We start from the raw sequence: 25,022 nt of genomic DNA, 5'->3' as shown, positions 1-25,022 counted from the left end.
TGACTTCATAAGAATAAATCTCATACTGTCTTATTGGACATGACTACAAATAACATTATTATCACACAGATAATAAATGTCAATGTCGTTTCTTGCCTTAATGCAATTTTATATAAATATAAGAGTAAAGACTAAGGCAGGCTCAGAATGTTTCTAATACGGCCACGTCGCCGATAACATCGACGATCAACTTATTTGCCGTCTGTTCAAGATCAGAACCAAGTTCACGTGGCGCCCCATTGCCGGGTCCAGCTTCTGAAAGTTTCAACTCACAGATTTCATTTCAGTAACCAGAAAGAAAGGTCAAAATTTATGAACCGAAAATAGCACGAAGCCCTTATTATTATTATTTTAATTGGATTGTACGTTATTCGTTGAATTTAGTTTATTACGTGTACATTACAAAGGTACTATTTACATTGTTTATATTACTTCTATTTTTCTTTTCTTGTGGTAACTTTATTTAAAACAATGAATAAATTGACACCGAAGGAAATGCCGTGAAGAAATGAATTCACCGAACTTTATCAATAGGTAAATATCGTTTTTTCACTGGACGTGTATAATGCACAAGAATTAGAAACACCCATAATGGCTCACGCCTGACTTGATGTTAAGCAAAGACTGGAGTCCATAGTCAGCAGGGCGTGAATGCCTCCGCCTTCCTCGAGACATGGAAATCTCAGTTGTACAGTAAACCAACTATACCACTCCTCAAATTGGAGCGCGTTACTGTCCCTGCAGGAATGGGCGCGATGATACCGACTCGTGTGGGCTCACAACGCGCCTTACCACTACATTTTGTTATATTAAAATGGAGTGAGGTGATAAAGACAACTGAGGTGCCGTGATAGGGTACATAAGGTACCTAAGTAAGGTACCCTTGGTACATAATGGAAATTCAATGAGCTTGGTATTACTCGTAGTTCAACATTTGTGTATCGACGTATCGAGCTACTGATGAGTGTGCTTAGTGTGAGTTTTTTAACGTTGCGTGTATGCAGTTGGAACGTTTACCTACGTTTTTCTGCTAGGAGCACTGTTCCAACTCAATAAAAAAAACATTAAACACACCATCATGTATTCGACATAACGCGCATATAAACTACTTTGTTTATTGTTAAAGTCTGTGGGCAAATTGAGAATAGATTAATAATAGGGGTTAAAGTATGAAATTGCCGATTTGTACTTCAAAATTGAAATTCTTTTTTTTTTTAATTAACATATTTATTTAATCAAAGTATCTATCTATCTATCTACCATTATTGTCTATACATTGCAGCCATCTATTAGGAAGTTCATTTATGCCTTTGCGATATAACCCTGGTGATCTAGATTCTACAAACTGTGTGAAAGCATTTTGTACTACCTTTGTAACGCCAGAATATTTCATCTTCGTTAATTTAAACCTTTTTCTAAATTACTTGCAACGCCATCTAGCGACTGTACGTAGCGCAGTGTGGGAAATTCGATACCTTCTTTTTTAATACACACAAATAAGTTCGCTAACTCGATACTGCATGTCGTGACTGTGCGATTTTGTCTATTATTCGACAACAAACTTTTCACATCACTGGCCTGCAGAATCTTCGAGAAACGACACCTTATTATTATAAAAACGGACAAGTTTACTTTGTCTAGCTCTCTTTCGTGTAACATCTCTCGAGCTGCGAGGTGATTATGTTCATTGCTTTACCAAAGTCAGTTTTATTAATCCTTGGTGACGGGTGTTAAACCAGGGTAAGTGTATTTGAATTATTCTCCACACCGTGTCCACAATCTTTAATTAAATAAATTTTAAAACAGAATGGTACGTAGGTCCTTATAACTGGTACAAAATATGTACTTTAGTTAGGGTGCGAAACGTGACCTTCTGGTCACCTTCGGAATCCCATAGCACTTTCCTATATGGACGCTGCCTGAAGCAGGGAGCTCTAGCAAGTCGGTCCAAGGAAGGCTGTTTGACTACGGTAGTAACAGGACATACCCGCATTCCCAGCCTCGCTTGCATACAGCAACCCCGGTTGCTGAGAAGTGATCCCGGTGAATCGAATTTCGTTTCTCTTATTTGCATTAATTTTTTTGTGTAACTTTCTCGCGTGTTCGGTGTATCTACACCTCTTTTATAAACTTTAACTTAACCTCTCACTAGTATTATAATCTTATAACTATTAATGTAAGTTAACTCATTTTATGTTTTTATATCTGTGTCCAATAAACACAAACTTGTTAATTTTCATTTGTTTTTTTATCGGTGTAAGTCTCCTAGAGCGGTAAGTGGTGGCGCCCTGAGATCCTCCTCACAGAGTCTCCTGTTCACCGGTTGTCTACCGGTGGTGACGTGTCAAGAAGTGGTGCGACTCGGCCCCGTGTCTCTCGACCCATAGACCACCTTTTGGGGAGTGACGCGGCTGGGCCTCGTGTAACATCGGCATACCCAGGGGCATCCTCAGACACAAACACGTTATACGTTTTTTTTTACTATCTCCTGGGAAGAAAACGTTAACACGTAGAAAATTGTCCAAATCACGAAAAAAATGGTAGTCCGTTGGAGCAAGGTCTGGCGAATACGGAGAGTGATGAATGGTTTCTAATTGCAGTTCCTGTAGAGTTAAAACGGCTACTCGTGCTGTATGAGGTCTCGCGTTATCGTGGAGCAATAATGGTGAAGATCGATTCATGAGTCGGGGCTGTTTCACGGCAAGTTTTGCTATCATTGTTCGGAGTTCGGCAGAGTAGGCATCTGCCGTTAGTGGTTGACCAAATCGGAGAAAGCTATAATGAATAACACCATGCTGAGACCACCAAACAGTTACCATTAGCTTTTTATTGGTAAAACTTGCTTTAGGACACTGTTGCGGCATTTGAATTGGGGTCAACCATTGCATTTTTCGCTTACGGTTATCGTAAAGAATCCACTTTTCATCACATGTCAGAATTCGATCCAATATTACTTCATTTCTGTATAGATTCAACAAGTCAACACAAGGTTTAACACGCGTTTCTTTCTGCAGATCCCATTTTTCAGCAATTCAATAATCTGAATCTCGGAAACGGCTCCAACGATTTTTATAAAATTTAGTATACAGGGGATTTCGGGGGCGATAAATCGAATTAGCTACGATTTATTTTCAGAAAATGTTGTTTTGTTCGTGTTTTCAATAGTCAACTTTATCGATAATCAACTTTATGACTCTTCCCGACATCTATTCGCGAATAATAATACTATTTTTCATAATTGAGAGCAACTAACTGCTTTAAAGACACAATAACACTAAAGCCATTTCAGCAGATGGCGTTGTTAAGCCACCCGATGCCAATGAGTGTTTGGTAAGGAATATTTCATAATTTTATCAATATGTAATTCGTATTTAAATATAATTTCTAAAAACACAATTTATCAAAAAAAAAACCGTCTGGTCATCGTCTGGTTTTATTGATTTGACGCAAAGGAGTCAATATTGTTGGTAAGGTAACGTTAAAGCTTGTCGCTAATTCCTGGGTATTTTGGCTCGGATCGGCTTCCACCATCTCTTTCAATTCATTGTTATTCACATGTGTGGGCGGTCTTCCACGTGGTTCGTTCTTCAAATCAAAATTTCCATCACGAAAGCGTTTAAACCAAAATCGCACGGCGCGTTCATTAGCAGTCCCCTCTCCAAACGCAACATTGATATTGCGAGCTGTTTCTGCAGCGTTAGTTCCGCGTCGGAACTCGTATTCAAAACTCACTCGAATTTTCGAAATAGTCATCTTTCTTGTCTAAGCTGAATAAAAAAAACAACTGAAAGTTGATAATCAAATGTTGCACATTTTTAAAAGAAGAACCTCATAGGTACCATTTGAAAAAAGTTTCACTCAAAAACCTCAAACCATGAAGGTTCTATGTCAATTCGAATTAGGTACCTATTACAATAGAACGGCAATTTCATACTTTAACCCCTATTATTTTTTGTCTTTATTATTATTTGTCTATAGTGTAGCCTTGGCGAAATCTGTGATTTTACCAGTATAGCCTTTTACAACAGCTCGTGCAAATTCTCTCAGGTTGAGCCCGTGAGCTCACCTACCTCTTAGGCCATTAGGCTACCAGCGAATACGTAGAACCATACAATAGAACCATAACAATGCTCATACTTATCTCAATTAAATAAGGTCGAATTATGACCACTAGTAACTGTAACTAGGTACCATTGCCGTGTTGGAATTGCCAGCCTTAATTATCGCCATAAGTTAAGGATTTGTCAAAATCCGTTTTAGTACTAAAATTTAAGTTATTTTGCAAAAATAGTATATTATTTTTAATCTAATATAATACTTATAGCAAAGTAATATCTATACAATTTTAATACCTATTTAAACCAACTATTTTTACAAACCTTACGATTTAACAATATCATACTTTACTAGCGCCCTTTTGGAATTTCCATTTCTTACTTTTTCAAAAGTCAATAATAAAAAACGTGTGGCACTCGGCAGCTGCTGCGGTAAAGCTATTGCATATTGCTTGGCATTGCTGAAGTCCATGGGCGACGGTAACCACTCACCATCAGGTGGGCCGTATGCTCGTCTGCCTACAAGGGCAATAAAAAAAAAAAAAAAAAAAAAAAAAAAAAAAAAAAAAAAAAAAAAAAAAAAAAAAAAAATAGCATTTTTTATCAATTTATGCAAATATAATTAGACAATGATAATTTAATATTAAAACAATAATAAAACAAGACCACGCTATATTAAACATTAATAAAAGCAAAACATTAACTGTCCCCTTCACACTCATAAACTAAAGCGCGAGAGAGAGATGGGCAGACTTTTCATGAGGCGCATGCAGTGTGACGTCACGCCACGCGCTTATTCACAAACACTACACAAGCGCAACGTGTTAATGTGTTGAACGCGAGCTACATGGTAGGCAGAGTGATGGGTGTTAGGTTTTTTTCGTTACGGAATTTCATGATTCGGTCGCCGCGCTCAAGACCCGCGATAAAAGCTATGCAATATCTTAATATAAAATCAGGTATCAGTAGCGTAGCGAGGGTGGAGCAAAGGGAGGCATCATGTCCCGGGCGTTACTTACAAAGGGGCATCAAATGGTCCACAAAATAAAAAAGGGCGCCAAAAAGGTCTTGTGCCCCGGGAGCGAGTTAAGATCGCTACGCCACTGAGAGGTACTGTGTACTGTCTAAAGAATATTTGAGTGAAGGGTTTGAGTGCATAAATGACGTATGATAGGCCTGACGCCGACCACACATAGTGGGATAAGGGCAAGAAGAACTTCTTCGGTTTGAAATTTAGAAACATTTTGATCTGATAACCAGTTTTTAACCCAAAGTGACAAGACGGCATCAGATATCACCATCTTATAAATGCATTTTTTTAATACACTTTTTATTAGTAGTAGATTTCTGAAAACGATTGTTTGAAAACTCTTAGTAAAAATTAAAACTTTCAAGACAGCTTAATATATTCCAAACATAGCTATAAATAGCAACATTGCTGTTGCGTAAACGCAAAGTTTGACGAATCGTAAAAACAGCGTTGAGGTTTTGTGTTTCAAATTTAGGTGGAAATATATTTCTGATTAAATCGATATTGGTTCGAACTACTCAATCGATTTCAAAGCGCCGAGTAGATACTCGGCGCTTTTTAAAGCGTTAAGTGATTTAAAAAGATGTGATTGTTTTGAATTTTGGACTAGATCGAGCAGATATCCATTTTGTTTATTTAAAACTAGCGACCCGCCCTCGCTTCGCTTCGGAAACTGTAATTTATTATTGACTTCTCCACTATTTAATGGATGTTATTATACATATAAACCTTCCTCTTCAATCACTCTATCTATTAAAAAAAACCGCATCAAAATCCATTGCGTTGTTTTAAAAATTTAAGCATACATAGTGGTTTATACTTGTGGTAGGACCACTTGTGAGTCCGTGCGGATAGGTACCACCGCCCTGCCTATTTCTGCCGTGAAGCAGTAATGCGTTTCGGTCTGAAGGGCAGGACAGCCGTTGTAATTATACTGAGATCTTAGAATTTATATCTTGTAGATGTCTATGGGCTCAAGTAACCGCTTTACACCAGGTGGGCTGTGAGCTCGTCCACCCATCTAAGCAATAAATATAAATATATATATATTCATTCTATTTTAATATAACATATATTATATGTATAAAGTTGAAGATGTCGCATCTATTATACATAGCATTCCCTATTACAAGAGCAATCTGATTTAAGAATGAAAGATGAAGAAAACCACAATACTACACATCGAGAATGAAGTTTCACTTCATTCGCGTGCACCAAGTTTCACGCACGCCGTTTTTATTTTTGTATGGAAGCTCCCTGTTTGTCCAAAGACACCAGATTTTTACTGTGGTGAACTCGAAGGCTTAGTTAAGAGTGGGCTTTCACTAATTATAAACCTAATTTATTTAAATTTGAATTGAAGAAGATTTTTTCCTTAACCAATTTCGATTAAATTAATCGATTCACTATTCGAAATAGTCGGAACGTAGTAACATCACGACGTGCGGTTTTTTTTGTCATCGACTCGATTCTTCGTAAAAGTGTCAGGCTGTGACTGATAGTCACGTACAGACATTTGAAAATATAAATGTGTCTACTTACGAACATCAAGTTTTAGTCAAAAATATTGGGCATTAACTAAATGTTAAAATAGACTTTAAGAAATTCGGAAATTTCTATTTAGTGAGTTAAAACTCCAATGGGAATGACTTAAATATCGTCAATGGCTTATTAGACTTTGCCCCAATACTGCATAAATAAATATAAATAAATTGTTATGCAACGAATTAATTTAATTAAAAAAAAAACATTAGACTGTTATAAAAATATGTCTAGTTAAAATATGTACTTAGAAAGTTTAAAACAAAATTGAATGGTGATGTAAAAAAAAATATTTTGTGAAAGAACATAAATGTGAAAATTTCGTGTAAAACCTTCATCTTTATGTATTAATTGATTCACCTGCCTCGAGAATACCGAAATGGCTGATAATACAAGGTTCGTAATACATTTGAATATTTTGTATATAATTATGAACTTGAAATCTACTAAAAAGTATATAAGAATGCTTATAAAATGTAAGACCAATATATATTATTGGCCAATTTCCTTTGCATCCCATGCAATAAACTTGCTGTCCATATAGCAGAGTATAAAAAACAAATTAAAATTTTAGATTTGATTCAATTAAAAAAATATGATCAGATTGACATGCAGCATACAAAATCAAAATAAAATGAAAGATATCCTGCAGTACTTACCAAGTACCAACAAACAATATATGTGTCAGGCATCACTAGGTCAAGATGCCTTATCTTTTTTTGTTTTAAATGGTATCGCTTAGTGATTTGCCTGTATTAAGGGATTACCATAACTCATAGACAATACTATATGAATACTACCATTACTCACTTTGAGTAATCAGATCTAAAACTAAAGTGTTTGGAGTGATGGAAATCATGTCTATTGTAGAATTGCTATACAGTTGGTTGAACACTGAAGATAAGTATTTGGAGGAATAGAGGAAGTAAGGAAGTAAAAAATAGATAATGATTCAAATATGAGCGACTAACGAAAAAACAACATTAGAAACAGCTCAAGGTCTATACTTATTATCTATCTAGCCTCATGTTATTATTATTTTAGGTATTGCTACTGAGGTTACTGTTATACACTATAATCATTAAAATAAATAGATCTTATGGCCACAATGGTGATTTATGGTTGGCACACGTGGGCCAAAATACCTTCACTTATTATTTAATTAGGTTAGGGAAGAATGCCTATGGGTTATAAGCTTATGGGTTATAATTATAGTAGGTAAGCTTATGGGTATAAGGAAGCTTATGGGTTATAATTATAGTAGGTAAGCTTATGAGTATAAGGAAGCTTATGGGTTATAATTATTAAAGATAAGAAGTAACTGGTTTCTCATAACAAATACTCAAGTTTTTATTCATTTTCCTGTTTAAAGAATAGAACGCACTCAAAATAATAACCTTTGCAGATCAATGATGAAATTTTTGGTGTATTGGTGTAGAATCACTGCAAATAATTGTTATAGCTGTTACAATGCAGCAAAGCGATTGACACCAATCACCATAAGATACGAATTGGAGGTCTCAAGTACAGTCTGTAACTGCTCTGTTAGGAAAGTATGATGTTTTTCAACAGAGATTGTTAAGATAGTGGTAGCTAGCCATTCGTACCCACACCAGTAATTATGTGGAGTTATAATTTCAGCAATTTTAGCATTGCGTAATAAAAATAAATTATTACATGATTCCTTCATTATGAAGTCGTTCATGAATCACTTTTTACCATTACTCGTCAATAAGTTGTTACCTACCTGAATAAATTGATTATGCTGTAATTATCTTAGTCACTGGATGTGAGTGCATCATGCGTCTGTACGCGACCATGAGGTTTTGAAATCTAATGTTAATGTTATATATTAATAGAGATTAATATAGATTAATAATATTATCAAAAAAAAAAACCTGTAATTTTTTTGTAAATATAACTTTGACCACGAATAACTTTGAAATGGGTAGGATTATCGAAAACGTTGTGGAGACCTTTTTTGTAGAGCGTCAAATTTCCTATAAAAGTACTTTTTGGTTTGGCAGTTCATAAAGCGGTTTAAGAGTTACAAAATTCTGAAATATTTTTTTTTTTTCCGTGTTATTTAAATGGGAAATAGAAATCTGCGATGCGCGACCTCTTAATATTAATATTAAGAGCTCTAATGTTTCAGGCGTTTTTGACACCTTTTCGAAAGTTTTTCCATGAGGATTTCGAAAAAAAAAAAATTTTTTTTTTGAATCTGCCTAATATGTATATATATTGTTGGAGTTCATCCTCATGTGTTCAGGTGGGTGGGAACCACTGTCCGATGGTGGTTACTGCGATCTGGAGTCGCTGATGTAAGAGCGACTTCTTCCTACACGAGTAGTAGATAGCCGTGTCATCGGCGAAGAGCGCTAGATGGGTCTCCCGAGATCGTGGTATATCATTGATATACAAACTAAATAATAACGGGGAGAGCGCGGAGCCTTGCGGGACTCCGGCAGTCAGATGACGGGGACGAGACCGAGTTCCCTCTACTCGATATCGAAACGAACGGTTCGACAAGAAGTCTCGTGTGATGAGCACGAGTCTGTCCCATGTTGTACAGTTTGTAAATCAAACCTTTGTGCCAGACTTTTCGAACGCTTTCGCGATATCGAAGATGAGGGCTCCGGTCGGGATTTGTTTACGCCTATTTAGCCCTATTAAGATGTGTTCCGTGAGGCGGTGCACTTGTTGTATGCACTAGTGTTTAGCGCGGAATCCAAACTGCTCGTCTATTAGTTTTTTGTTCGCTGTAACAAAGTCCCAGAGGCGTTTCCGAAGGAGTCGTTCGTAAATTTTGCCTATCGCGGGGAGGAGACTAATCGGACGGTAACTAGCGGTTTCGTTTTTCGGTTTGCCCGGCTTATGTATATCGATAACCTCCGCTTCTTTCCACACCGCGGGAAAGATGCAGTGCGTCATAGCGGCATTTAAAATGGTAGGCAACATTGCTATCAGTTGGACTGGTAAAAGTTTTAAGGCGCGGTTGCGGATGCCGTCGCCGGAGCCGGGTGCCCTTTTAGGTTAAAGGTTGTGGTCGCTTCTCTAACTTCGTCAGTGGTAATGGGGGGAAACTGCGCTCGACCTCCCCGTCGACTAACTCGGTGTGTTCGGGGTCCGCGTATTGAGTGCTGGTGGTGCACTGCTCTTGCAGTGCATCGGCCAGCAGCTCAGCCTTGTCATCGTCATCGAAAGCCGGTGGTTGGCCTGAAGGGCGTACGAGGGGCATCGTAACGGTAGTTTCGGATTTGAGAGTCCTAGCTAGTCGCCAGTATTCTTGGTGAGAGGGCGCGAGTTCTTCTAAATAACTAACCCATTTCTCATTTCGGGTGTCGTTTAGGCGGGATTTGACTTCCCGCTGTAGACGACGCATCCGAATTCGGTTTGAGTCCGTGGGATATCGATCGTAGGCCCAGATTGCCGCGTTCCTAACTCTTAAGAGATTCATAAGCTCGGGGGACAGTCTGATGCGGTGAAAGCTATCCTCCACATCGACTTCTTTGGAAGATCTTATGATCGCGGAACATTGTGGTCAGTAATGATGTTTATGGATTCGACGGTGTCCTCAGGGGATAGATTCGAATCCGGGCCGTAAGGGAGGATTGGTGGAGCGGCTTCTGCTAAGCACGTGCCCAGCTTATTCCAATCCACCATGGTCCTCGTAACAGTGACTGGGTTGTGAGGGCGACCGAGCTGCATAACGACAGGTCGGTGGTCTGAGTCGAGCTCTGACAGTGCTTCGATGGAACGCAAGCGCAGAGTTACGTTCCTAAGCAATGCCAGGTCTATAGTGCTCGGACGGAGCGCGATGTTATACGAATAACATGTTGAAGTTGGAGGGCAGACTACATATTTCAAAAATAATTAGGTGCTTTTGGTTATAATATCACTACTAATCACTAAATAATATCATTTATTAGATACTAGTGCGGCTGTCAGAAGCTTCGTATTTGATATTATCCATCCACTATGATAGGCCACGACGACCTCAAAATTTTAATTTTACATTAACAAAAAATTCGCTTTGTTCTGTGGTCACAGACAACCGAAGCTTCACACGATCATTTTGTGAAGAGTACCTATTAGCGCCTTGCAGAAGTTTAGGAAAATACTAAAACAACTAACAACACTTCGTTACTATTTAATTAAAATCGATCGAAGCACCAACACAGTACAAGGAAGTAAAGAAGTCGACGGTAAAATCCGTATACAGTTATAAAGGCGTAAACGTTAATTCAAAAATGCTTTTCCCTGTGCTGGGTGCTACGTGCATGGCAATAAACTTTAAAGTACAGAGCTTACAACAGTAACCGCTAGATGGCAATGTGTCGGCTTTTTTTACATATATTGTCATTGTGTTAATCTGATAATACAAAATCGATTATCGCATTTTTTTGTTGAATCCGTTTTGTTAATGAGGACAGCTATTCCTATACGGTTGCCTGACTACTAGCTACTAGTGACGGATACTGACAGACCGTTGCCCAGATCAAACCGCTGGATCATTTACTGGTGGTAGGACCTCTTGTGAGTCTGCACGAGTAGGTACCACCACCCTGCTTATTTCTGCCATGAAGCAGTAATTGAAGGGTGGGGCAGCCGTTGTAATTATATTGGGACCTTAGAACTCATATCTAAAGGTGGATGCGGCACTCACGTTGTAGATGTCTATGGGCTCGGGTAACCACTTAACATCAGCTGGGCTGTTAATTTGTCCACTTATCTGTGCAATAAAAAAAATCATTAAACCTGACCCCTGTGTTCCGGCGCCGATAAACACTTACAATCCAGCGGGCTGCGAAATCCTTTACTTACATACACATTTAACAACATTTATAGTGATACAATAAAGTCTACATATTTTATCTGTATAAGTAATACATATAACGAATAGACTTTTTGGCGGGAACGCGAGGAGTGAAATTGTGTGATTTGTTTTATTTTGTCTATTTAGTGTTTCTTCAGGTTTAAATGTGTAATAAAGGTGGTTTATGAATTGTTTAGTATCTGTAAAAGTGCGCAAACGCGGGAAAATGAAACAAAGCCGCTGGACGTAACTTCTCGGGATCCTCCAAAAAGTCAACTGAAAAAATTTCGGTAAATGACCATCATTTTATTGAGATTATATTTTATCCCATATCATCTCATCTCATTTAATTTCACTCCATATTATCATTTTTGATAAAAATGAGAATATAAATTAAAATAAGACATGACCTAAAGATCTTACTTAGTTACCAGGTCATAAAATCCCTTAAAAAATAAAATAATGAATATTGACATGCTTGTTCTGCGTGCGTTCCTAAATCGTTTATCTGGTTGTGATGAAACTTAGAATTATTGTTGTATTGTTGGCGCTACAGGGAAAGCTTCTACCACACTACCACCAAGGCACGAATGGTGGCACGCGAGTTTCAGTGAGAAATTTGTTTTTCATAGAGTAGGCCAGGGAGTCCCTACTGTAGTATAAAAATACCCCAAGGTCACTAAAATTCTATGAATATTTCTAAAAACAAGTAATAATGGTATCAGTTGTTCTATAGCCATGACCCGAGCTTCAGAAGTAGGAGTTGTTAGCAACAGACAATTAATGATCTGTACTCGCAATTTCATTGAAACGATTGCCTTCAATTGAAGTGGGCTTGTGAATCTATTGGATGTGATTACCAAATCGATACGTTGCGTTATATTGTAGATTGTATATGATCTGTATAGCCTGATAGCTATTTCACAAGATATGGAAAACCCATATATACCATGTCCGAAGACTTGTGTGTTTGTATGTGGACATCGTGGTTAATTATTTAACTATACGTATTGTTCCAATTGCAAGTCCTATAAGATGCGAAAGCGTGTCACTGCTCGGTTATTGTGTGCTCAAGGGATGGGTAATAGTTACAAGGGCACTCTGAGCTATCAACGCGTCGTCCCACAGCGACGAATAAAAAAAGATAAAGATGCACCTTCGTAAAATATATTTCAATTATGATTTTTTGTATAGCTCTACCACTCTAATATTTCAGCACTATAAAATCTTGTGTGTGTGTGTGTGTGTTAGCTGTGCGCGCGCGTGTGTTTTGTAGTTTTTTTTAATTATCTGATGGACGGTCGAGCTCTTGACCCTTCTGATTTAAGAGGTTACTTGAGTTTTTAAATAGATTTTTATTTATATAGGGTTTTTACTTATATATAAAAATAATATATTTAGATATATTTAGTTAAAGAGTTTGAATTGCATTGCACCGTATGGCGGCCGCCCCGCCCCACCCTTGACATCGGAACGCGTGTCTACCCAGCGGCATTAAAGTAAGATTAACGTGTACTCATCCCTATCTTATAACATTGACAGGTAGATTTTATGGTTTATTTGTTATCTGCTCGGTGTCCCAAATAATCTACATAAGACGTTCAGAGATACATATATTTACATAAATTAGATGGTGCTAGGTTCATGATACTTTAAATAGTTATACATTTGTTTTTCAGTCAGTGGGAATTGAAAAGTATGAAATTGCATACAATTCACAGCGTAGATTTTTTATTTGAAATAAATACTTAATATTTGATCATTATGTTGGTCTTACAGTGTTGAGTTTAATCAATGCTTATAAAATGTATGCACTTTTTCTGTAAACGGTTGTCCTTTGCAAATCTATAAAGTATTTGTCAACAGCACAATGGTCTGCGCAATATTATTGGATATTTAAAGACTGTATATGGCACACATATATGTATATGTATTTCACTGGAATGGTACACCGCGCGTAGTTCGTTTCCAAATGATTTTTGTCCACCTGATGGTTGTCTGGAAGAGATCGCTCTTAGCGATAAGACCGCCAATTGTACTTTTTTGTTTTTAATGTATCGCACTGTTTATTTGTTTTTTGGTGTACAATAAAGAATACTCTCTCTCTCTCTCTCTCTCACACATGAAAAGTTCTTTTGAGCGGGCTTTGCCATTAATCAAATCGGAGTTTTTTGAATCGTTGTGACGATAAACTCGAGAAGTATAAGATAAATAGTCGTGTCATGGAGAGCAGCCCGCCACACAAGTTTCAAGATAATTCCCATCGTAGTAGGAAGTCAAAACTAACGGTGTTTGTTAACAAAAAAAAAACTCATGGACAACAGAGTAAAGATGTACTAAATACATTAATTACACATAAGACAGTTCATTTGTGTCAACTGATAACATTTTAATGTGTTCTGTTTTAGTTGTATAGTTTTTTATGCGTAATAATATTCGTGAATATAAGCTTCTTTGAGGCATGGTGCGGAGTCCAGCCGGGGGCCCGACCTGCAGCCTTGGGTCCTGCCTGTGCCCGGCTTATCTGAACTACTCTGAACGACTCGGGACTGGCATCTTTGCGACCTTCAAATGATTCGGTTGTTTTAACTAAACGATAAGAGGCGACGCGATACAACTCACTGGGCTACATTAGATAACAATAATTAAGAATGATGACCGATCGATTAATGCGCGTTACAGGGGCGATGATTTAATTTCATCATTCGGTGCCTTCTGCGGCGGTTACTGCTTAATGTATGTTTATGTTTTAGAAGTGAAGTCGTCATGGCCTAAAGGATAAGACGTCCGGTGCATTCGTGTGAGCGATGCACCTGTGTTCGAATCCCAGGCAGGTACAAATTTTTCTAATGAAATACGTACTCAACAAATGTTCACGATTGGCTTAAACGGTGAAGGAATAACATCGTGTAATAAAAATCAAAACCCGCAAAATTATAATTTGTGTAATTACTGGTGCTCTTGTGAGTCCGAACGGGTAAGTACCACCACCACGCCTATTTCTGCCGTGAAGCAGTAATGCGTTTCGGTTTGAAGGGCGGGGCAGTCGTTGTAACTATACTGAGACCTTAGATCATATCTCAAGGTGAGTGGCGCATTTACGTTGTAGATGTCTATGGACTACGGTAACCACTTAACACCAGGTGGGCTGTGAGCTCGTCCACCCACCTAAGCAATGAAAAAATAATAAAAGCGATGCGACTATTCCCGAGTTCAAATCCCATAAACAGGTAAGATTTTTTCTAACACCTGTTCACAATCGGCATCCATGATGAAGGAATAACAGCAACTAGCATTTATATATGTCTTATTACTGGCAGTGGAGCACGTCGATTTGCATATGGTCTTGCTGCTGCTTGGACTGGTCGTAAGAGAAAGGATTTACTAACTCAATCGTTCTCAGCTAAACGTCCGCTATTAGATTGCCTAGTTATCGATTTGCAAAATTATATATGGATAGGTATAACGTCTGGGTAGGCGATCCATAGAAACCAGACTAAAGTGATTGCCGATAACAGGTATATTCATTTACAAATATATTATAATTATTCGAAATATCAAACACGCGATTTAAATTCATATTTAAAATATAACGTTCTGAAATATTACAATAATAAGCAGGTATGAATAATGTGGTCTAAGCTAATCTAACATGTCTACTTATAAATAAGTTTTTTTTCTAGATTCTTCCTCAACGAATGTAGCAGTTGACGTTATTACCGCTTCTCTTTCTCGCAATTTCCTATCTTAACCACCACAATATATTAGGTTTTTGAAGTCAGTCATTTTTTATAAATTGTTTTTGCCTTTCAAAATGTGCACCCATGGTATCAATACATCTCTGCCAGCGCAGATGTAATTTTAGCCAACAAACTCTTGAAAGGCATTGTGCACTGCCTCACGGGTTGATTTCTTTTCCCTGCCCAATAAATTTTCGTTTGGTGCTTTGCCTAAGTGTTGAACCAGTGTCTCATTAAAGTGATGACTGCTTACGATTATCACAAAGAGTCAACTTTTCATCGCAAGTGACAATACGGTTCAAAGCCCCTTCGTTTCTGTGTCTGTTAGGCAACGCACGGCACACCATGACGTGTGCGTCGCGCTGGCGATCCTTCAGTTCGTGCAGCTCACACTTATGAGATTTGTTACCTCGCCAACTTGACGCAAATGGACCAATATTGTTCTGACGCTGACGTTGAGAGCTGCGGCTGACTCAGCGGTAGAGTTCCGCCGCCTTTAACTCGTGGTTGTTGACTTGTTTTCGGTTATTTTTATCATATTATTATCTTTATTTGATGGCAAAGATAAAAATGTAGTAAAAATACAACATTACCTAATCAATAAAGAAACGACTGAATTTAATAATAGAATTCCATATTTTAGAATAATATTCATGTGACTATAGAATTTATAGTCATCAATACATTGCGTCTGAAATGGCTAGTGAAATGGTCATAGGTATAGACCTACTATTAGCACGTATACTGGTTTCTCCTATTCGCTGGTCGCTATCGACTAAATCCGCTGCCACTTGCGCTCAGCAACAACGCTTAGTTAATCACATTCAGCCTGGCTTCGAATTATCGCGTAAATAAGTATATAATTGTGGCTAACATTGTATGTTGTCGTCAGCTAAAGGCGGCAGCACGCGGTGGTGTGCGGACATGGCCAGCCCAGAGTCCGTCAACACTCGTGGTTGGCTGCGCCACTTCCCACCCACAGGTAGGAGTGCACTTCACCAATTTTATTTGCATGCATATTGATCTAATATAAGTGTGCATATTATTCTGTAAGGTTTTAATATAAGTGAGCCAATGTAAAGTGCGGTAACTGAATGCCAGCCAGCCCAGCCCAGCCACACCGAGACACGAGGTCGTTTTCCCAGCGTCTAAATTACCCCTGGAGTCGCCGGAACGCTTCGTCACCAGCGTGGAGCTTCCACAGAGATCAGTGCGCTCATTCACAAGCAAAGAGTGCTACGCAAAACATAACGGCAACTGGTAATTTTAACTATGTTGTCGTTTGTGTCTGTATCTGTAATTAAACAGTACGTTTACCGCTTAGCGTTTGTTGAATTTAAACAATTGCTTTTGAAAATCTTGGTACTCGATTGGATCATTTTTATTTATTTATAACATTTCATGTAAAAATTACGTTGGCGGCCTTATAATGCCTTAGAAATTCTCTACCAGTCAACATTTTCGTGATATTAAGGGTGAAAATATTTTGTTCCAAATCGTATATTATTGTAATTTTGGTTGAAGCCATCGGGCTATTGTTTATTTCTGTAATCATGATAGCATATCTAGATAGCGTTAAGGAGAAGTTCTTCGTGAACAATCGTGCGTGAAATGAATGTTGAGAGCTATAATAGTTGCATTCACAGAAATTCGACAGAATGTAATCGGACATAAAAAGTCAAATATTACTAAATTATACATAGAGCCCAGAAAAATGACCCGCATTTATCGAATCAAATAAAAACTAGTCCTAATAATTTTCAAATTTTTGTCTCTATTACATAAAGGTGATATGTAAATAATTATTTAAATTCACTTCCTGTCTCGTTTCAACTTGTGCGATAAAACGAGAAAAAATATCAGTTATTTTTTTTCTCGACAACAACTCGTTGCGATTTTGCATATAAATTTGAGAGCTTGTTGGATTATTTTAGTCTGTTGAAATAGATTTGCGGTTGTAGTGCAACTGTATTACCTATTAGTATTCTGATAGACGCACACATTTTATTACATTTTAATTAAAACAAAAAAAATTAAAGCTACTACCTACTTATAGTATTTGACGACAACATTGTCCCCGCGGTAAATCGTGTCGTAGGATTTCATATTTCAACATATGTAACCCAAGTTAAATCTAAAATAAATAAGAATGGGTGCGTCAACATCCAGCGAGAGAATGTGGAGCGTAATGTATCTTATTTAGTCTTACATTTTTACTGTCTGAGCGCGACCACCGCCGCCGCGAAGCAAACAGAGTCGAGCGCTCACCCGGCAAAGGTTATTTTATTATATTCACCATTACCGGTTTGTCGTCAAAATGTGAGTGATTTATTGATTTTATTACTACACTACACTGTTTCCAATATTTGGTGTAGGATTCTCTTGTCCCCTGCCACGAAGCGGGTCTGAGCGCGTGTCGGAAGTTGAGGATTGCTAAGCTTGATTGAATTAAGTGTTGTATATTTCAATATTTTTTCAATATCAATAGTTTTGTGAAACTAATGTGATATTTGCTATCTTCGACGGCTGTGCCAGGAGGGCAAGTTATGAGCACTCTCACCATCCACCCGCGGCCGCGTAGGGCTCACTTTATATTAACAAGACCAGCCACTTTGAGACACTAGTCGAAGTATTAATAGAATTAAAGAATGTATCTACCTTTGAAGCTGATCGAATGATTACTTCGTAGCAGGATGGTATAACTAAGTATGTGTTTTTCCCTTTACTTAAAGAGCTTAGGCTAAGGTGCTATTCCAACTGCGCGAATTGGTAGGTGAGTTCACGGGGCTCAAACAGAGAGGATTTGCTATCACTAGCCCTTACAAGAGAAGCGTTTCGCTAAATCTACCGCCGGATTGGAATCTCGACACACTTGAACAGATTGTGTCTCTGGGTTAAGTTGCACGTCGAACTGTTCGTGTTATTGAAGAATTCGACGAGAATGGTGATCGATGCTTAGAGAACCGAAAATCACCGAGAGGGATCGAGTGAAGGAGGACGTGCTTAGGATGACAGTGGCCGTGCGTTACCTCGTCACCTGGGTCGGCTATGTAGTGGGAGGGAGAAGAGCGTTTTCGTGTCGCGCCGCTTGTTCGAAGAAGCGTTCTGACACTTTTTTCACTTAATACGTATCGATTCTAATTGGTGGTCGTCGTGAAGACCTAAACTCCTCGCATACTGGTGTTAGGATCTCTGGTGAGTTCGCACGGGTAGGTACCATCCCCTGCCTATTTCTGCCGTGAAGCAGTAATGCGTTTCGGTTTGAAGGGTGGGTAAGCCGTTGTGACTATACTGAGACCTTAGAACTTATGTTTTCAAGGTATATGGCGGTATTTACGTTGTAGATGTCTATGGGGTCCGGTAACCGCTTAAAAACAGGTGGGCCGTGAGATCGTCCACCCACTTAAGTAATAAAAAAAATACGACGGTGCTCCGAGGGCTGTTCAGCAAAAGCGGGATTGGATGACCTGGAGAGAGTTGTGTGTATGCGGAAAGCGTGAAGACGGAATGTCATCCCTCTGTCGAAAGTGACCCCCGCGGAGTACTTGACCTGATACTTGAAGTGGTCTCGGTTGCGACCCCTTTTGAATAGCACGGCTGTGCTTTTTGTGGAGGTTAATGTGCCACTTCCGGAACAACTTCCCTGGCCGCGATGTGAAGCTTATTATGGATGATCGACGTCTTCCTACTCAAGTAGTAGATAGCCGTATCATTGGCGAAGAGTGCTAGCTGGATTGCCGGCGACCGGGGTGCGTCACATGAGACCCTGTCCCCGTGTAGAGAACCTGAACCTGCGATGTGATGACGACCACCACTCATGATGCCACTGCGCCACCTGTGAATAGTAACTGTAATAAAAATCACGATAATAATGTATCCTCGTTGTTGCTCCGTATACTTTCGGAACACAAATCCTCAACATGAACCGACATTTTATTAATTTATTGACACAATCGATCACAGATAAGTATTATAATATAGATTTCGGAAATCTCGCTTATTACCCGCTCTACGTTATACGTACCTAAACAAGAACTGTACATGAACTGAACTGCTGAATAACGTAAAAATGCTTTATTATTGTTATAATGTAAAGTTATATTAGAATCATTTCAATTACGGTTGGCATGTAATGACTTAAGACCAGCGACAATCCTCCATTAGGTACTAAAAACATTTCTATTGTGTCAGTTTTGAAGTTGTACGTAATGATAATGAATGAAGGTAATAAATAATTTTATTCTAGTAATGTAGATAACTATTTAAATTCATCATTTATGTGAACGAGAATGCAATTGAAAATTTATGTTGTCTGTGAAAATATTGCGCTACGGCCGTGTTTTCGTGTTAAATATAAAGTGCATGTTTTTAATATTAAACGCATATACATATGCCCCATGTGTCAAGGTAGGTGGCGCCATTCTCGTGCACATAGGCTCCGGTGTTCAGGGCCTTAGAGCTCGTTTATTTATTTATTTAAAAAAAGTACAGCCACATCACAAACATATTTTAACATTGAAAATAACTTAAACTATTTAACTATGCATCTGCAGTTTCATACAAGTATGTATGTATGTATAGGCACTGTAAAGTTTTGTACATACATATTTTACCATAATGATTTTATTCACATTTAAATACGTACATATGTATGTACATTGTATAAAACAGCTATTTGCGAAACATCTGTTCATTTATTTTAAACGCCACTTTCAACCCACGCCCCAAGAAGTGGATCTCACTGCGCTCGTGAAACATGGAGTGGAGTTCATTTCAGAGTCGTGTGGTATTTTATGGCAGGTGGCGGCGCGGCGTTGCCACTGTCATTGCCGATGTCTAAGGACAGCAGTGACCATGCTCCATCAGGCAGGTGGATGGAGTGTTGTTCTGCCTACCAAGACAATCAAAATAACGTCGTTAAAAACCAGTACATCAAAATTTAACCTTAAAATAAAACATATGTTACGTATATATACATATGTACATGTTATATATTCGTTTCGTAACCTGCTAGTGATGCTAAAATATACGGCAGCTGTCAATACTCTGTGAATATCCAGTTTTGTTGGAACAGTCCGCGGATAGATTATGTTAAGGCGGAACGCGCGGAGACCCGTCCAGTGGAAGAGCGGCTATCCTGTTGTCACAACGGAGGTCTCATTTAATGACTGCGTAATGCGTAATGAATGAGAGAACAAAATTTATATAAATGAAAAATTCTTTTATATCAAGAATAACAAAAAAGTCGTGACAATCAAGACGAATAGAACAATATAACAACGTTTCATTTGTGTCTGGGTACTACATATAATTTAAATTATAAACTAAACATTCAATTTCTCACTAGATCATATTGACTTGAGTTGAGTTACATTCCCCTTCACTTTTTTTGCTTCACACTTGTCACACGATAGAAACAGAGTTGAATTTATTATCATAGATTAGATACGACATGACCGCGTGTAACGAACGACGTTTTGTGTTGCGAGTGCGAACCTAGAATATAAAGCAATCCAATGCATCTGTGTCCAATTAGAACAAGTGTGCAGAGCGCGCGCGAGTGTCGCCTCCCCCCCGACCCGCCGCACCGCACCGCACCGCGACACGACTCGAACCAACTCCTTATCGGATACAGTAACAGTACGAGCTGACTTCAACGGACTTGTGATTACAGGTTAAACGAAGATAAAGAAATATCCCCGTGTCTCGTCAAAGAAGAAGGCTTCAACGTGAGGATGTGGGGCGCTCAAAGACGCGTGACGCTCGATGTGCTGCTCATCTGTTGGGGCATCGGCACCTGGCTCGGAGTGAACGGTCTCTACGTGCAGCTACCTCTGCTCGTCGAGAGGCTGCCCGAGGGCTGGGCCCTGCCGTCCTCGCTGGTGCTGGCCGTGCAGCTCGCCAACATTGGGCCCATTCTGTACGGTCTGCTGGGCCGGCTACGGCCCCACGCTTCAGACTCGCCCTACATCTACGGGCTGCTGATAGTCGGGACGCTGTCGCTCATCATCAACGCGTTCGTCTACGACATGACTACCGTGATAGGGGGGGCGGACCGCTCGCTGCCTTTCCTCGCGCTGGTGTTCGGCGCGGCTCTCGTCGGATGCACCAGCTCAGTGTTGTTCTATCCGTATTTAAGACATTTTCGGGATATTTATTTGGCGACGTACTTAGTGGGCGAAGGTCTGAGTGGATTCCTGCCAAGCATCCTTTCTCTCATCCAAGGCGTCGGCGGAGAGCCCGAGTGCTTGCCCTCCGAGGACAGCACGCAGCTCGTACCGCACTACCCGCCGCCCTTGTTCAGCACGACCGTGTTCCTCGTAATACTCGGAGCGATGTCGGCCATGAGTCTCATTAGTTTTTTCATAATAAACAATTATAGAGTGTTCGACTCTGAAAAAGTGACACAGACAGTTGAGACGAAAGACGAGAATATAGTAGAGGAGCGGGAGTCGCTCGTCGCGCCGAAGTGGGTCGGGGTGCTGGTGTTCATGGTGTTGCTGAACGCGGTGAACAACGGGCTGATGCCGTCGATCCAGTCGTACTCGTGCATGCCGTACGGCACGCGGGCCTACCACCTGGCCGTGACGCTGGGCGCCATGGCCAACCCGGTGGCGTGCCTGGCGGGCGTGTGGCTGCGGCCCGTGGGCGCGCGCGTGCTGGCCGGCATGCTGCTCGCCGCGCTCGTCCCCTTCGTCTACATGACGGTCACGGCGCTCATGAGCCCCGCGCCGCCGCTGCAGTACGACGTCATCGGCGAAGTCTTGATCGTGAGTAATAAATACAAAAGTACCGTTACATGTACCTACTGGTAATACGGCTCGTTGAGAACCCACACACAGGTGGTACTAAACCTCGACTCTGGCTTATTTCTGCCGTAACGTATGCGTTAAACAATACTATTGAAACTGGTACACTAACTTTTACTGGTTGTAGGATCTCTTGAGAGTCTGCGCGAGTAGGTACCACCACCCTGCTTATTTCTGCCGTGAAGCAGTAATGCGTTTCGGTTTGAAGGATGGGGCAGCCGTTGTAACTATACTTGAGACCCTAGAACTTATGTCTCAAGGTGGGTGGCGCATTTACGTTGTAGATGTCTATGGGCTCCAGTAACCACTTAACACCAGGTGGGCTGTGAGCTCGTCCACCCAACTAAGCAATAAAAAAATAAAAAAATAAACATATGATGATTGTTGTTGAATATTCTGTGTCGGTTTGTTGCTGGATATACATAATATGTTGGTCTGCGCAGGTGTTCTCGTGGGTGGTGGTGTCGGGGGTGGTGTCGTACGCGCGCATGTGGGTGTACGGGTGGGTGCGGCGCGGGGGGGCGCGCGGCATGCGGGTGTGCGGCGCCGTCACGCAGCTGGGCTCGGCCTCGGGCTCCGCCGTCATGTACTTCGTCGTCAACTTTACCAAGCTCTTCGTGCAGCCCGATGTCTGCGCCCCTCTCTCTACTTAGGACAATATTAAATTATATGACTAAACTTGAAATTGTTTTATTTTTACATCGCGTCTCGCAGCACACGGCAGGCGGCAGGCGGGCGACTCCCCGGGCGTCGCTATCAATGTGTCTCATACACAAGCGGAAGTAGATAAAAACATAAATAACCTCTTACCTGTAATTGGAGAAGCAAATTCACTTTCACTCACAAACGATTAAAAAATCTAATATGTTTTGTTGGTGGTAGGACCTCTTGTGAGTCCGCGCGGGTAGGTACCACCACCCTGCCTATTTCTGCCGTGAAGCAGTAATGAGCTTCGGTTTGAAGGGTGGGGCAGCCATTGTAACTATACTTGAGACTTTAGAACTTATATCTCGAGGTGGGTGGCGCATACGTCGTAGATGTCTATGGGCTCCAGTAACCCCTTAACACCAGGTGTGTCATGAGATCGTCCAACCATGTAAGCAACAAAAATAGAATGCAAGAAACTTCTATGCATTTTCAATGGATCTCTTCCATTTGTGGGACGATTGGAAATATTTTTACTAATGAAGACATCTTCATCCACTAACTTGCCGTGTGTAGCACACGTGACAATGGAAGTACATTGTCGATAGTGCATTTAAATTAGCAAATAAAAAATTTATTTATATGCTGATGTGAAGTCTCATTGACACAGCTGCCCACATTTGAGTTCCGGTTGTGTGGCACATTCCCGCGCGACCCGGCACGACGAGACATGACACGCGAAGTCTCAATTACTGTACCGTAAGATTATCCTATCATTTCTACTCTTACTATTCGCACCAGTTCTTTACACGCACACACACACGCGGATTTTTTAAACTATTTTGTTAATAACTTCTCTTGACAATCGTTAGACTTGCAGACGTCCACCGCTTGACTTGTTGTCCCACAAGGGTTTCCGCGACCTGGAAATGGTTGTTGCTCCACCCGCGGGAGCCCAACGCGCTGCGTCACCACTCTACAACTCTTTGGTTCCTTTCGTACCTACATAACATTGAATTACTTGAGTAATTACAGTAATTGAAAGTAATTACTGGAATTGTTCAAGATGAAACCTTCATCTCCTTTTTACCACTACAACTCTAGCTGGAATGCAGTTCATCCATAGTATGCGCTGCCTTCGTTGTTTCTGCCAATAAGTTGTGCGGAGAGTCTTCATCTCACGACATCCATGAGCGACGGCGATTACCTACCACCAGTGTGCTTAGTGAGAGTTTTTTAACGTTCTCGATAGCGTAAAAGTTAACTAAAATTTGTATGAAGTTGGAACGTTTGCCTACGTTCGCAGCTAGGGGTGCTGTGCCAGCTCCATACAAATTTGAGTTAACTTTTACACTATAGAAAACATTAAAAACTCTCACTAAGCATATTGGTGTATTCTCGTCTGCCAACAAAAACAATAAGAAAATCAAATAAGATGAATTTATGATAGCAAAACGTTACAGCACTAAGATGCCTCTGTGTGCGTAATAAATTAATCTAGTAGCGTGACCTCGCAATTCACTATAATATTACGCCAGTACTTCGTTGGTTCTCCACAACTCTCTCTAACGGCTACTCAATAATTAAAATACATATATTTAAATTATAATTAATCGGATGAACATAAAATATGTTAATATTGTAGTCTATCTGAGTACCTTATCGGAGTTCACGATCTTCACAGAGTTCGATTTTTAATGTTACATATGGAAATATGTTCTTCTATATAATATATTTCACTCTGACATAATGAGTTTCTAGGGATCATTTTCGAATTACGAGAACACTCCACAATGTTACCTGAGCGCTTTAACATGCCCTCCTCCAAACGAGACTCGAGGAGGCCCAGCAGATTGTGTAACTGCGTCCATGAGCGATGATGACCACTTACCATCAGGTGAGCCACATGGTTGCCTGTCTGTAAGGACTATAAATAACTAGGTCCTAGTTCACAATCGCCTACATTGTTATGGCCAAATACTCCGCATTTCATGAATAAATTAACCCATAAACACAGACCTCTGAGTTTCTCACCGAATATTCTCAGTGGATCGCATTTTCCGATCCGGTGGTAGATTCTGCGAAGAACTGCTCTTGCTAGGGCCAGTGTTAGCAATGCTCCCGGTTTGAGCTCCGTGAGCTTACCTACACGTCAAGGAGAAGCTGAAATAGCCTCTCAAGGCTATCAGCATAGGTAGGAAAAAAACTGCATTTCGCTTTATTATATTCATGCGAACAAAACGCACGTATGTTAATGATTGTACCCACGTTCGTAACGACAACGCACCGGGCGCCACGTGTCTTGTCGTCATTAGTACACTGCTGAAAAGTCACTTTGTCTGCCTATCTTTTACTTTAGCTTCCAATCGACCTCCATTATAA

General features: G+C 40.0%; 1 protein-coding gene across 1 annotated transcript in view; it reads left to right on the top strand.

Annotated features, from left to right (window-relative positions):
* The first annotated feature begins 6,507 nt into the window (after window positions 1–6,507).
* The window catches only part of LOC101739734 (uncharacterized), a 31,836-nt gene continuing 13,321 nt past the window's right edge, over window positions 6,508–25,022 (top strand). The window contains exons 1-4 of the mRNA XM_062671612.1: window positions 6,508–7,023; window positions 20,861–21,956; window positions 22,439–22,645; window positions 24,402–24,537. Of these exons, the coding sequence (XP_062527596.1) occupies window positions 7,007–7,023; window positions 20,861–21,956; window positions 22,439–22,645; window positions 24,402–24,537 (1,456 nt within the window). The 5' untranslated portion in view covers window positions 6,508–7,006. The remainder of the gene's footprint in view (window positions 7,024–20,860; window positions 21,957–22,438; window positions 22,646–24,401; window positions 24,538–25,022) is intronic.

This window comes from Bombyx mori, chromosome 12 (assembly GCF_030269925.1).
Source record: "Bombyx mori chromosome 12, ASM3026992v2".
NCBI classification, from domain to species: domain Eukaryota; kingdom Metazoa; phylum Arthropoda; class Insecta; order Lepidoptera; family Bombycidae; genus Bombyx; species Bombyx mori.
Note: the sequence above shows the minus strand (reverse complement) of the source record. Positions and strands in the feature narration are given on the sequence as shown.